This window comes from Bufo bufo, chromosome 5 (assembly GCF_905171765.1).
Source record: "Bufo bufo chromosome 5, aBufBuf1.1, whole genome shotgun sequence".
NCBI classification, from domain to species: Eukaryota; Metazoa; Chordata; class Amphibia; order Anura; family Bufonidae; genus Bufo; species Bufo bufo.
Window position 1 is genome coordinate 167841720 of NC_053393.1, and position 14703 is coordinate 167856422.

At 40.9% G+C, this 14703-nt stretch overlaps 1 protein-coding gene across 21 annotated transcripts in view; it reads right to left on the reverse strand.

The window, feature by feature from the left end:
• The window catches only part of EPB41L3 (erythrocyte membrane protein band 4.1 like 3), a 342189-nt gene that overhangs the window by 39547 nt on the left and 287939 nt on the right, over positions 1 to 14703 (reverse strand). For 15 of the 21 annotated variants that reach the window (XM_040433765.1, XM_040433753.1, XM_040433752.1 and 12 more), the window contains 3 exons: positions 6962 to 7015; positions 3376 to 3441; positions 2665 to 2856 (listed from right to left, as the gene is read on the reverse strand). In XM_040433765.1, coding sequence (XP_040289699.1) covers positions 2665 to 2856; positions 3376 to 3441; positions 6962 to 7015 — 312 coding nt within the window. Of the gene's footprint in view, positions 1 to 2664; positions 2857 to 3375; positions 3442 to 3589; positions 3626 to 6961; positions 7016 to 14703 lie in introns of all 21 variants that reach the window. The other 6 variants (XM_040433762.1, XM_040433759.1, XM_040433763.1 and 3 more) reach the window with 4 other exon arrangements.

Consider the following 14703-nt stretch of genomic DNA (forward strand, 5'->3'; position numbering starts at 1 on the left):
ATGTCCAGGCCCATCTGAAGTTTGTCAATGACCATCTGGATTATCCAGAGGAGGCATGGGAGAAAGTCATGTGGTCAGATGAGACCAAAGTAGAACTTTTTGGTCTAAACTTCACTTGTGTTTGCAGGGAAAAAAAAGGATGAGTTGCATCCCAAGAACAGCATCCCTACTGTGAAGCATGGGGATGGTAACATCATGCGTTGGGGGTGCTTTTCTGCGAAGGGGACAGGACGACTGCACTGTATTAAGGAGAGGATGAATGGGGCCATTTATTGTGAGATTTTGAGCAACAACCTCCTTCCCTTAGTCAGAGCATTGAAGATGGGTCATGGCTGGGTCTTCCAACATGACAACGACCTGAAGCACACAGCCAGGATAACCAAGAAGTGGCTCCGTAAGAAGCATATCAAGGTTCTGGAGTGGCCTAGCCAGTCTCCAGACCTAAATCCAATAGAACATCTTTGGAGGGAGCTGAAACTCTGTGTTGCTCAGCGACAGCCCCGAAACCTGACAGATCTATAGGAGATCTCTGTGGAGGAGTGGGCCAAAATCCCTGTTGCAGTGTGTGCAAACCTGGTCAAGAGCTACAGGAAATGTTTGACCTCTGTAATTGCAAACAAAGGCTTCTGTACCAAATACACTGCTCAAAAAAATAAAGGGAACACTTAAACAACACAATGTAACTCCAAGTCAATCACACTTCTGTGAAATCAACCTGTCCACTTAGTAAGCAACACTGAGTGACAATCAATTTCACATGCTGTTGTGCAAATGGGATAGACAGCAGGTGGAAATTATAGGCAATTAGCAAGACACCCCCAATAAAGGAGTGGTTCTGCAGGTGGTAACCACAGACCACTTCTCAGTTCCTATGCTTCCTGGCTGATGTTTTGGTCACTTTTGAATGCTGCCGGTGCTTTCACTCTAGTGGTAGCATGAGACGGAGTCTACAACCCACACAAGTGGCTCAGGTAGTGCAGCTTATCCAGGATGGCACATCAATGCGAGCTGTGGCAAGAAGGTTTTCTGTGTCTGTCAGCGTAGTGTCCAGAGCATGGAGGCGCTACCAGGAGACAGGCCAGTACATCAAGAGACGTGGAGGAGGCCGTAGGAGGGCAACAACCCAGCAGCAGGACCGCTACCTCGGCCTTTGTGTAAGGAGGAACAGGAGGAGCACTGCCAGAGCCCTGCAAAATGACCTCCAGCAGGCCACAAATGTGCATGTGTCTGCTCAAACGGTCAGAAACAGACTCCATGAGGGTGATATGAGGGCCCGACGTCCACAGTTGGGGGTTGTGCTTACAGCCCAACACCGTGCAGGACGTTTGGCATTTGCCAGAGAACACCAAGATTGGCAAATTCGCCAATGGCGCCCTGTGCTCTTCACAGATGAAAGCAGGTTCACACTGAGCACATGTGACAGACGTGACAGAGACTGGAGACGCCGTGGAGAACGTTCTGCTGCCTGCAACATCCTCCAGCATGACCGGTTTGGCATTGGGTCAGTAATGGTGTGGGGTGGCATTTCTTTGGAGGGCCGCACAGCCCTCCATGTGCTCGACAGAGGTAGCCTGACTGCCATTAGGTACCGAGATGAGATCCTCAGACCCCTTGTGAGACCATATGCTGGTGCGGTTGGCCCTGGGTTCCTCCTAATGCAAGACAATGCTAGACCTCATGTGGCTGGAGTGTGTCAGCAGTTCCTGCAAGACAAAGGCATTGATGCTATGGACTGGCCCGCCCGTTCCCCAGACCTGAATCCAATTGAGCACATCTGGGACATCATGTCTCACTCTATCCACCAACGTCACGTTGCACCACAGACTGTCCAGGAGTTGGCAGATGCTTTAGTCCAGGTCTGGATGGAGATTCCTCAGGAGACCGTCCGCCACCTCATCAGGAGCATGCACAGGCGTTGTAGGGAGGTCATACAGGCACGTGGAGGCCACACACACTACTGAGCCTCATTTTGACTTGTTTTTAAGGACATTACATCAAAGTTGGATCAGCCTGTAGTGTGTTTTTCCACTTTAATTTTGAGTGTGACTCCAAATCCAGACCTCCATGGGTTAAAAAATTTGATTTCCATTTTTTTATTTTTGTGTGATTTTGTTGTCAGCACATTCAACTATGTAAAGAACAAAGTATTTCAGAAGAATATTTAATTAATTCAGATCTAGGATGTGTTATTTTTGTGTTCCCTTTATTTTTTTGAGCAGTGTGTTAACACTGATTTTCTCAGGTGTTCAAATACTTATGTTCAGCAGTGCAAGACAAAAATGTTTTTTATACAATGTGATTTCCTGAATTTTTGTTTTAAATTCTGTCCCTCAGAGTGGTAATGCACCTACAATGTGAATTTCAGACCCCTCCATGATTTCTAAGTGGGAGAACTTGCAAAATCGCAGGGTGTTCAAATAATTATGTTCCTCACTGTAAAATCCCAATAAATGACATTTAAATTTGTGGGTATAGCATGACATTTTTTAAAAAATTTCAAGGGTTATGAATACCTTCTCAAGGCACTGTATGCTGTTGTAATGGACTATATTTGGTTATCCAGAATATGTATACAGTTACTACCCACAGGTTGACTTGAAAAATGATTTCTTTGGCTGCATAATAGATAGAGGAGGCTCCTAAATCTATCACACATACACTGACCTCTTCAGGCACAAGTGGTTCAATCATAGGAGCTTCTTCCTGTCTCACTGCAAGTCGGACTGGAGAAGAAGACAGCCGTTTCTCCCATTCGCTAGCGGCTGCTGTATCTGTTGATGTTTCCAAAAATGTCCTTTTCAGCTCACTAATGTTCGTTTGATGTTTCATTAATTCTTCCTGGTCTCTATCAAACTCCTAAATAAAAAAACGAAAGTATTAAAAAAAGCACTATTCAACACCCGCATACCTGAAAAAACAAGCAACAGAAACGATTTTACAGCCATTATTTAGCATAGTTATATAGACTAATAAAGGATATCTACAGTATGTTTTAGTTGCTTGCCTTTCCAGCTACGGAAGAACATGTGCACAAAATAAAAGTAGATAGGTTAATATCAGGCTTACCACAGAGAACTAGTTGTCACTATTGCTACAAAGCTACAACACAATCCGGTGAAGAGTGAGACTTTGTAGGGGATTACCATAGTGAGGTGTGATCATTTATGTGAATTTTAATAGAATAACATCAAATATAAAGCTACATTTTTACTATAAGGTTTAACGATATACCGGTACATATATAGCAACACACTGTCTAGTCATTAAATAAATAACACTGAAAATCCACTCAGTTCACTAGGAGGTGGGGGACAACTCAGTCCATGCCAAAAACCCAACACACAAGTGCATGCAGTGGTATGTACCAATACCAACCTCTAACATAAGATTACTATGTTTGACATATACATTTTCACCCTTTATTCGCTTAATGAGACTATTCTGAAAAGTGAAGAGAGGGAACATTAAGATACACACAAAACTTTGGACAATGATGATTTTGCACTCACGTTCCACAGATAACACACAGGCACTAACAAAAAAAACAAAAACTGAACCCTGGAGATCTGCGGTACTCAAGAGTTTTTACCTGAGTTTTTACATCTGCATCTTCTTCTTGATCCGACTGGAAGCATTGTAAAATATAAAATATTACAGTATATTGGTAACTTTGTATTTTGTTGGATCTACATTATTAGCAGAGAATGTGGTACTCAGGGGTGACCCAGGGTTCTGTTCTTCACATGCAACAAAAGCCTGATGGCCAATCTGCTTTCTTAATCTGAGGCACTTAAATATATTAAAAGACATTTACAAATAAAGGAAAAAACAACTGCCCTAGTTCCATTCACATTTCAACTCCTTTCAAGCTGTATCAAATGGAAGACAGAGGGTTTTTGTCTATAGATTTTTCTATTACTATGGAAATATCTGCATATTTCTAACTATTTATTAGACTACAAATGACATGTTTCCTAGGGATGCTTGTCCAGTGTGTGGCAATTTTCATTGTTTTTCATGTAATGGAAGGATCAGATCATTTTTTATGGTTCATCCGATAATGGCTTGTCACCGATTATAAAGAAGGTTACAAAAACCTTAAACCAGTGGTTCTCAACTCCGGTCCTCAGGACCCACCTACCGGTCATGATTTGAGAATATCCCACAGAATGAATACCTGTGGTAAGTCCTGATGCATTGACACCTATTATATCACCTGCTGAATACTAAGGAAATCCTGAAAACATGACCGGCAGGTAGGTCCTGAGGACTGGAGTTCAGAACCACTGCCTTAAACAGACAATGCTGCACTTTCCAATCAACTGCCCAAACAGTATCCAATAGAGGTAAGTAGTGTTAATGGATAATAATGCTTTTAATGCTTTATTGCTCCTGTAAGCGTTTTGCTAATGATTAATGTGGTACCATCAAGCAGGCATCAGTCAATTTCATGAAATCCATAATAATTCTGTAGCAAAATGATCCAAAGTGGTTCAAACTGATAAATGTAATTTACAAAAGATTATTATTAACCTTTATATGGTCAGATAGGCACGGTTCTCCCATCTGGGACCTACTTCTATCTCCAGAGAAGGACCCCTGAAGTGAACCACCCTCCAGGAGTTCTGAAAATAGCCAAGTGCTGGGTCGATTATTTCCAGCAGTCCCACAGCGGTGAAAGAAGAGGTGACCATGTTTGTGTGGTGTTCTGTCCATTTACAGCTATGGTACTTCTGAAAATAGTTGAGCATTCTTGTTCAGCTATTTTCAGAACTCCCATAGTGATAAATAGAAAGCACTCCATGCACGCGCAGTGTGCCCTCCTTCACTTCAGGGACCCCTTTTTCTAGATAGGAGGGGGTCCCAGAGGTGTGATCCATATCTATCTGACTTTCAAGGCATATCCCAGCAATATGCCATCAATGTCCCAGATGGGCCAATCCCTTTAAGGGTCCATTCACATGTCCGTAAGTGTTTTGCGGATCCGCAAATTGCGGATCTGCAAAACACGGACATCTGCAATGTGCGATCTGCAATTTGCGGATCCACACATCACAGACACTATAATAGAAAATGCCTTTTCTGGTCCGCAATTGCGGACAAGAATAGGACATGTTCTATTTTTTCCAGGAACAAAATTGCGTATCCCGAAAAAACAGATCCCGAAAAAACGGATGCGGATCCCGAAAATGCGGATGCGGATCCAGGAAATGTGGATTTGCATCCGTTCCAGCCCCATTGAAAGTGAATGGGTCCACAAATTGCGGAACGAATGCGGACCCAAATTACGGACGTGTGAATGGACCCTAATAATGCTTCGGCTTGGAAAAGGGCAGGCTAAGGGTACTTTCACACTAGCGTTTTTCTTTTCCGGCATAGAGTTCCATCACAGGGGCTCTATACCGGAAAAGAACTGATCAGTTTTATCCCCATGCATTCTGAATGGAGAGCAATCCGTTCAGGGTGCATCAGGATGTGTTCAGTTCAGTCATTTTGACTGATCAGGCAAAAGAGAAAACCGCAGCATGCTACGGTTTTATCTCCGGCGAAAAAAACTGAAGACTTGCCTGAATGCCGGATCCGGCATTTTTTCCCATAGGAATGTATTAGTGCCGGATCCGGTATTCAAAATAAAAGGTGAAAAAAGTAAATGCCGGATCCGTTTTGCCGGATGACACCGGAAAGACGGATACGGCATTTCAATGCATTTTTTTGACTGATCAGGCATTTTTAAGACTGATCAGGATCCTGATCAGTCTTACTAATGCCATCAGTTGGCATACGTTTGACGGTGACGGAACTGCTTGCCGGATCACTCTGCCGCAAGTGTGAAAGTAGCCTAAATTACCACTGCCCCACTCAAATTCACATATCCGTATTACAGCTCCATATGGCTGGGTAACTTTTGAGAGGACGTATTAGGCCTCCACTTTCAAACTCATAACCCCCACGGTACCACTTGAAGCACCGATGCAGTGCCACAAGGAGTACCTACAGCTCCACAGAGATTCCATTTGTCTCTGTACAAACTCAAAGCATATATTGATTTTTTAAAAACATTTAACAATTTAACCCATGGAATAGTGTTATTGCCCCAAACGGACATATAGCCAGGAGTTGCAAGAAAACCATTTTAGTGGAGCAAGGAATGCTATGAAACAAATGAGAAGAGTATATGTCTGCAAGGTTGCATTTTATGTAAACTGTAAAATGCGGCTCAATGTGCTTAGCCAGGACTGTTTTGTCCTACACAGCTACTTGGCTAAAGCTTTGATAAATAATTGTATGCTACACTTTTGTTTCCGTCGTAACTTGTGGAGCATTGCATTCAAGGGCGTGCACACTGTATTGACCAAGAGGCACCACACAGTCATGGCCATAGCACTGTTCAGAAAGGAGTCGCCATCAGAACCACATGGTTCCTCTAGGCCAACTAGCCAGGGAGGCGATGTCATTACAATATAGAGTGCACTTTTGAATGGAACCCTGGACTACTGCAATAGCACCCAAAGAGTCACATTGACAAGAACATGTATAAAACATCTACAAACATCTATAAAACATAAACATCCATTAAAAAAAACACTCTATTGAAGGAGTATGTCTAGTGAAAGATTCCCTTCATAGAAATATGTACTTTCGTTGGTCATTGAAGGCCACAACATGGGCATTTGTGGCAAAAACTTAGCCGTTTGGTAATTCTACATCCTGATTTTGGCTATGGATGTGTTATAATGCTAAGAACACACAAATATCAATAATGGCGTAGACTGCATGAGACACTGTCATAGGAAACTCCACCAATCTGTCAATCTTTTCTACATTATCCTATATCATTTTCACAGATTTGGGCTTAGCAGAACATACCCAATTAACAGAAGCTTACATTGTGTCTACTGTGTAGACTTCAGTAACACCGAGTAGAACACTGCTTAAGGAATAAACTCTGGATTTTACACACCTCAGTGGCCGTGGTTTCCCCATCAGCTGCTGTATCCGTCTGTTCACTGTCAGTCTATTTAGTTTTACAAGATATGGATTCCAAAATGGAAGCGGAAACAAAGAATAAATCCATGTTGTGAAACTGTAATGATGTTCACCTCAAAACTATTTTGTCATTAAAAAAAAAAAAACAGTAGCAAAAAAATAAAAGAAAAACAACATAAACAGAACAGATTCTGAGGAATACACAAGGCATATACATTCTGAGATCGTTTTGTGTGCATTATTATATGTTAGATATATATTTTATATTCTGTATCAGCTCAGCTAGAAATATTATATTCCTCATATACTATTAATCTGTTCTCAGACACATCTTTATTTTTTGGTGCAAAATCCTTCCAAGAGTCTACTATAACAGCAGCCTGACTTTCAGCTCCTCATTTGTAATTGCAGATTTGTGTCTAGCTGCCCGATCTGTCTGCATTACGAAAAAGGCAAACTAAAAATAAATCTATTAAAGGAAAATGGGAACATGCTAAATGACTGAGTGAATTCTGAATTCAGGCCATTTTGAATACTGGAGAACTTAACCAATTGCACCATTACCGGTGATTGGTCACAATAATGTGCACATGACTAAAATAGTTGCGTATTTCAATCTCCTCAGTTCTATTATCTTTCTAATAGCAAGCTAGGCGCTGCTTGTCATGCAGAAATTGCTCTGGCATTACAAAATGATTTACACAACACTTTTGGCTTTGACAATGTACGGTATATAGCCAAATGTAATGCAGACATGTCAGACACAGAACATGCAGTATGTAATACACAATGGATAGAAAGGATCAGGCACAAGCAATTTTTATGCAAAAACTAAGCTGCGGGTTTCACCTAGAAAAACTGATACTTGGAAAATCAGGATTTACTATTATTTTTATTTTTTCCCCCCGATTATTTCAATAACATATAATTCAACTCTGTCCAACAGGGCTATTTTGTTGTGTACAATGAATATAATATTCTGCACATCTTTCTGATCTGATGACTTAATATTGCATTGGCCTTACAATACTGTACCCGACTTTTATTACTAAATCTGGGTAGCTTACTTATCAGGAATTTAAAGTTTGTGCCAAAATTTAGAATAAAACTTTCAATATACCAAAACAGTTCTGTACAGTCTGCGGTCACCCTCTGTATATAAATTTGACTGTATGCACTGGGGGATGGAACAGGCCAGTGATATACGAACATTTAAAAATCTATAATGTGATCATATTGAATTTCTTACATTATCAGTTTAGTCCTGTAAAATTATTATGCTTACTGGAAAAACCTTACAAATAATAGTTTGTACTTGAAGTGTACGTATAACTACAGTATGTATGAAGAGGCATAGGTTAATATATTGGGCAACTACATGCGCAGCAATACCCCAATATACTTTCATTAGCTTTAGGAAGAAGCATTCTTGCAGCTTGCGAAGTGCAGATGTAGGGAAGTGTAATTCTAGCAGTTGCTCCTGGAGCCTGCCAGCGTTTTAAAGATTTGTCAAATAGTGCCTATGTAGTAGTGCCCACAGATTCATGTAGAAGAGTCTATAACCAACTTCTGGTACGTCTAAAGAAGCCAATGGACATTTCTAATTCCCATTATCTTCCTTTTCTACCTCTAGATCTTTTCCAAACTAGGCACATGATAACAAGTCCCCACATTAAGACAGTTTAGCTCTAGTACTATGTTTTTTGTCTTCTTCATGTCTCTTTGACATGAAAATCTAAAACAAAATAACGTTTTTTGCCTCCATGATTTTATTCTGCCCATGAATCTCCTTATTCACATTAACTTGATCAACAAGTTTATCACTTAATGTGCCCTTTAAGTGAGTCTGTCACCAGCTACCTCCCTATGAAAATGCTTGCATAGACAAATACAGTAGCTGTGATTCACCTGATTAAAGTGCTGTTTTTCTTTTGATGATCCGAGGCTCCATTCCCGAGCTATTATACCTTTTTCTTAACATGCAAATTAAGCCTTTAGTGCAATGAGGGCATCACCATTGCTCTTATTGCACCCAAGCACCACTCATTTCTGTGGTCAGCTCCTCCTTTGCTGCTTTGCCCACTGCCTGGCCTTGTCAATCAAAGCAGCGTGGGAGGGGCGGGCCAAAGAAAGGAGCAGAGTTTGGGTGCAACAAGAGCACGGGTGACTCCCTCATTGCACCAAAGCTCTAATTTGCATTTAAAAAAAGTATAACTCAAGAACGGAGCCTCAGATTAACAAAATAAAAACAGAATTTTAATCAGATGATCAACAGCTATGTGTCTATGCAAACAGCTGGATAGGGAGGTCGCTGGTGGCAGATCCTAACCATCATTAGAATTATTTTTTGTAGCACTAATTAAAGTTGTTGTGCCTAACCCTTGTAGCCAAAACTTCCAAATACTAGCAAGCAGACATAAATGAGGCTCTGAAAGTTGGGCCAGTATGGTAGCATTCTAGCACTGTTTAGGACTAACACTGAACACAAAGTAAGATGTGTTCTATGCCGAGGTACACACCTCATCATCTGAACTGTCACTCAGGTCATTGTCAAGTGAGGCACTCAAGGAGACCGCCTTGGGCTCCAGGTAGCAGAGGCACATAGCCAAAGGAAAAGAGAGCGTGAGGGCATATGGCACAGAGAAAGAAGCAGAGAGAAGAAAGAAAAAGATGAAGAGAAAACATGGAACGAGAGAAGGAGACCGGATTGGAAGATAATGCTGTAAGCTTTCAGGCAGGAAATTATTTTCAGAGATGTTAGGGAAGGAAAGGTAGCCATCATCATCCAAAAGAGAAGGGAATGAGTCTGGAAGATGCAAGGAGAAGGAAAACAGTGTCCCGCCTTTGCCAGCTTGCTGCTTGTAGCTCATGGCCAACTCATCCTCATTGGAGTACAGCATTGCTTTTTGCTCTGAGTCCCACTCAGACTCACTAGACATCTGAACGGTGTCTGCACTTGGCTTACACGCCACTGATTTATGAGCATTCTCCTTATATCTCCTACGTAAATTGGTTGAAGATGTGGAGGGGCTAGAAGGTGAGTGTGGAGGGGAGTGAAATGAGTCAGTTGCAAAACAAGATGGCTGAAGGCGGAGAGCAGCAAACAAGGTGTAAGATCAAAAGGACAAAAAGAAAACTGCAATTAGTTAAATGGTTTTCTGCAAATAATTATATAAAAAAGCACAATTGCTTCAATCTCCGTTTGGAGGATATACTGTCACCTTACACAATTGATCAATTCACATTGTTCACCCAGAATTTTCATTTAGTATGATTAATGACATTAATCATCTTTATCAATCTATCAGAATCACATAACAGGAGATCACAGAGTCATACAAGGAAATCTAGATAGGGTTGATTCCAACCAAATACCATATTTAACCGGGATCCCGTGATACCAAGATCTAAAGGATTCCTGCTGCTTACTTCATAAAATGACGGTATCTGCATGGACTGGTGTCATGGTCTGCATGGTCACCTTTTTAAAAGGACACTTCCATCAGAATGGATTTTTTTTCACGTAACAGTCACAGAAAACGTTTTTTTATAAAAAAAATGTGGCTGTTTCTTTTTTTAATTTCAGCAGTACTATGCTATTAACACTTAAATACTAAATATTGTCCTGCTGTAGCGGAGATAAAAGAATTCTGAAAGGGAGATCAAAGTAATCCCTGCTTACAACACTGCCACACAGTGAAAGGTTTATCTGCAAGGTAATCCTCATTAGAAGTGTAGGTGGAAGACTGGACTGACAGAATGGCAGCTCTGTTGTTCTCTTGATAGGCGTAGATAAACATGCCCACAGATTGGTAGTAGTTGGCATAATGTGAGAAGCCCTGACCTTACACAATACTGGAAGTGTGGTGGTCTAGTTAGGCCACCACCCCTCATTCCTCCCTGGTCTAACAGGGTGTTACGTGTTAAGTATATATGGAGTGACTTCAAACATTAAGATCCAAAAGTCATCCACCGATTTAAAACATTTTTGATGGAAAGATCAATATAAAGAAATACGGATTATAAGGCAGATCATGACACGCCAGTTACTATGTTATGTCATAGTAGAAGTAGGCAGAGAAAGGTTTTGGGGAATATATCAACCCGACTCTGGGCATAAACAGAATGTTTAGCTTTAAACTGTAGATTCACTTTTCGGTTCATTTAATGTTTAAGTGCTTTTTTTAAATGCAGTGTTTAAGTAAATTAAACCACAATATGCTCCCCTCAAAATGAGATAATCACACAAATCCAAACCTACAAACATTCTCTAACTCAAAATAACCAAACATCAAGTTCTGCTAACCCAGATGAAATTAAAGACACTGAAGAAAAAAGAATGTCTAGTCTATGGCTTGCAAAAAAAGAGCAAATTAATTTATGCAAAAGCAACCCCCGAATAAAGCCTTATGCAGACGTCAGTGTTTCACGGACAGCACACGTCCCTATTGATTTTAATGTGTGTATTCACACATCAGTGTTTCAGCACGGTCCGTGGGTCAGTTTTTTTACCACGGATGCATGCTCTATTTTGTCCGTGTTCATGGATCCATCACGCCAATTAGAGTTTATGGGTCAGTGAAAACCACAGATGCCATCCATGTTGCATCCGTGTTTCATGGATCATTAACAAAAGATTCTTTGAAAATTATTTTTCAGCTGTTGAGTGTTAGTGAAACACGGATGCAACACGGACAGCAAAAAACGAACCCACGGACCCAACACGGATCTGTCACGGGAGAAAACAAGGATTGAACACGGTCCATGTTACCACTAATCCAAAACTGACACGGACGTCTGCATGAGGCATAAAAAAATAATAAAAAAACATCTATTTATTTATATATATATATATATATATATATATATATACAGTACAGACCAAAAGTTTGGACACTCCTTCTCATTCAAAGAGTTTTCTTTATTTTGATGACTATGAAGGCATCAAAACTATGAATTAACACATGTCGAATTATATACATAACAAACAAGTGTGAAACAACTGAAAATATGTCATATTCTAGGTTCTTCAAAGTAGCCACCTTTTGCTTTGATTACTGCTTTGCACACTCTTGATGAGCTTCAAGAGGTAGTCCACTGAAATGGTCTTCCAACAGTCTTGAAGGAGTTCCCAGAGATGCTTAGCACTTGTTGGCCCTTTTGCCTTCACTCTGCGGTCCAGCTCACCCCAAACCATCTCGATTGGGTTCAGGTCCGGTGACTGTGGAGGCCAGGTCATCTGGCGCAGCACCCCATCACTCTCCTTCATGGTCAAATAGCTCTTACTTTCAAAGTTTTCCCAATTTTTCGGCTGACTGACTGACCTTCATTTCTTAAAGTAATGATGGCCTCTCGTTTTTCTTTACTTAGCTGCTTTTTTCTTGCCATAATACAAATTCTAACAGTCTATTCAGTAGGACTATCAGCTGTGTATCCACCTAACTTCTCCTCAACGCCACTGATGGTCCCAACCCCATTTATAAGGCAAGAAATCCCACTTATTAAACCTGACAGGGCACACCTATGAAGTGAAAACCATTTCAGGGGACTACCTCTTGAAGTTCATCAAGATAATGCCAAGAGTGTGCAAAGCAGTAATCAAAGCAAAAGGTGGCTACTTTGAAGAACCTAGAATATGACATATTTTCAGTTGTTTCACACTTGTTTGTTATGGATATAATTCCACATGTGTTAATTCATAGTTTTGATGCCTTCAGTGTGAATCTACAATTTTCATAGCCATGAAAATAAAGAAAACTCTTTAAATGAGAAGGTGTGTCCAAACTTTTGGTCTGTACTGTATATATATATATATATATATATATATATATATCTATATCTTTCCCCCAATACAATGCATGATTTTAACACTTTCTTAAAGGTGTTATCAAAGTTTAAACTTTTTTTTTAACAGACCCTTTCAGAGTGGCAGACCAGCTGTCGGGTTCATACTTAACTGGTCCCCATTGCTGGGTTCTAGCTCCATAGATCCACGGCCGCCTTCGCAGGTCCCGGGTCTCTTAGAATCAACATCCTGTTGACGTGACGGGCCACGTGACTACTGCAGCAGTGAAGTGTCACCCATGCGCTATGTCACTTGTTCACGTGCTGCACGGGTGACAAATCACCACTGCAGCCAGTGATTGGCTGCAGCAGTTACATGGTCCCCGTCAACAGGATGTTTTTTTCCAGAGCCCCAGGACCTGCAGAGGTGACCTTGGTACAATAGAGCGCGAACCCAGCAACAGGGACCAGGTAAGTATGAACACCACCATGGGTCCGCCACTCTGAAGATGTCTGTAAAAAAAACTTTAAACTTGAATAACAAATTTACCAAAGTAAATAAGAGAGAAATTGACTTTTGGTTCACTGGAATAAATATTTTGAAGGGTGCTTTTCACCATATTCAAATTACGCTTCTTTTAAGCTATGCAAATTTATCATCTGGTAGATGCAGCCAAACTAGTACTATGTGCATGATTCATTTCTCATTAGACCAATATGTCTAGGGTATATCAACAATGTACTGCTATGTGCTGAGAGTTGATTGTACACGCTGGTGGTCAACTAGTGTTCAGCTCATGAAGTGCAAGGACTACTGATGAATTAACTTAGCTGCACATAGGACATCTCAAGGAAGCATACTAATTACTAATCTCTCTTCACAATGGTAGACACTCATTTTACATCAATCAGCAAGCTGTTACGAGTTGGTTTACAGCAACAGCATTTTTGACTATAAAGGAAATTCTTTAAAGCAGCAAGTGGCATTCTGTTCTTATTAGAGGTCCATTTTGTTTTATGTCAATTTGTTCTCTACGCCATGGGGTGTCAGTCCTTTCCTATTTCAGCTATGATAATTTGATGAAATTATGGTGTCCGTCTGACGAAACTGAGCCAAACGGATCCGTTCAGACACACAATGTAAGTCAATGAGGACGGATCCGTTTTCTATGACACAATAGAAAACGGATCTGTCTCCCATTGCTTTTAATGGAGTTCCTGGGGGATCGTCTTAGCTAGGTTACTGATATTACACACTGCGTTTGTATTATTGTAACGGATCCGTTTTTGCAGATCCATGACAGATCCGCCAAAACGTGAGTGTGAAAGTAGCCTAAGCTGTCAGAGCCCCTGTCTGCAGGTTTTAACTCACTGTAGTTGCTTTCTATTGTAAATGAAATGTGATGTGTTCTGCAGACAGATTATCAATGTGAACACTAAGGCCTCATGCACGAGAGCGGTCCGTGGTAACCCGGCCGGGATTCCTGCTGACAGCAGGAGCGCACGGCGTCATTGGTTGCTATGATGCCGTGCGCTTCATGCCGCCGCTGCTGTACAGTGATACACTCGTATAGATCAGCAGGAATCCCGGCCGGGTTACCACGGACCGCTCTTGGCTGCGGAACACGGCCGTGTGCATGAGGCCTAACACTATTCACTGCAGCATTGGCGGCACTGAAAGCTTACTGATATCATTGCATTTCTAACTGATATCATTGGATTTCTTACTGTTTTAATTGATATTTTTGCACAGGTAAACGGATTTTAAATGATTGCATAATAAAAGTTAAGCTTTACTATCTAGTGCGGAAAATGGGTAAAATTATTTTGCCTCTTCAGCAATTGATTATACACTGCTCAAAAAAATAAAGGAAACACTTAAACAACACAATGTAACTTCTGTGAAATCAAACTGTCCACTTAGGAAGCAAC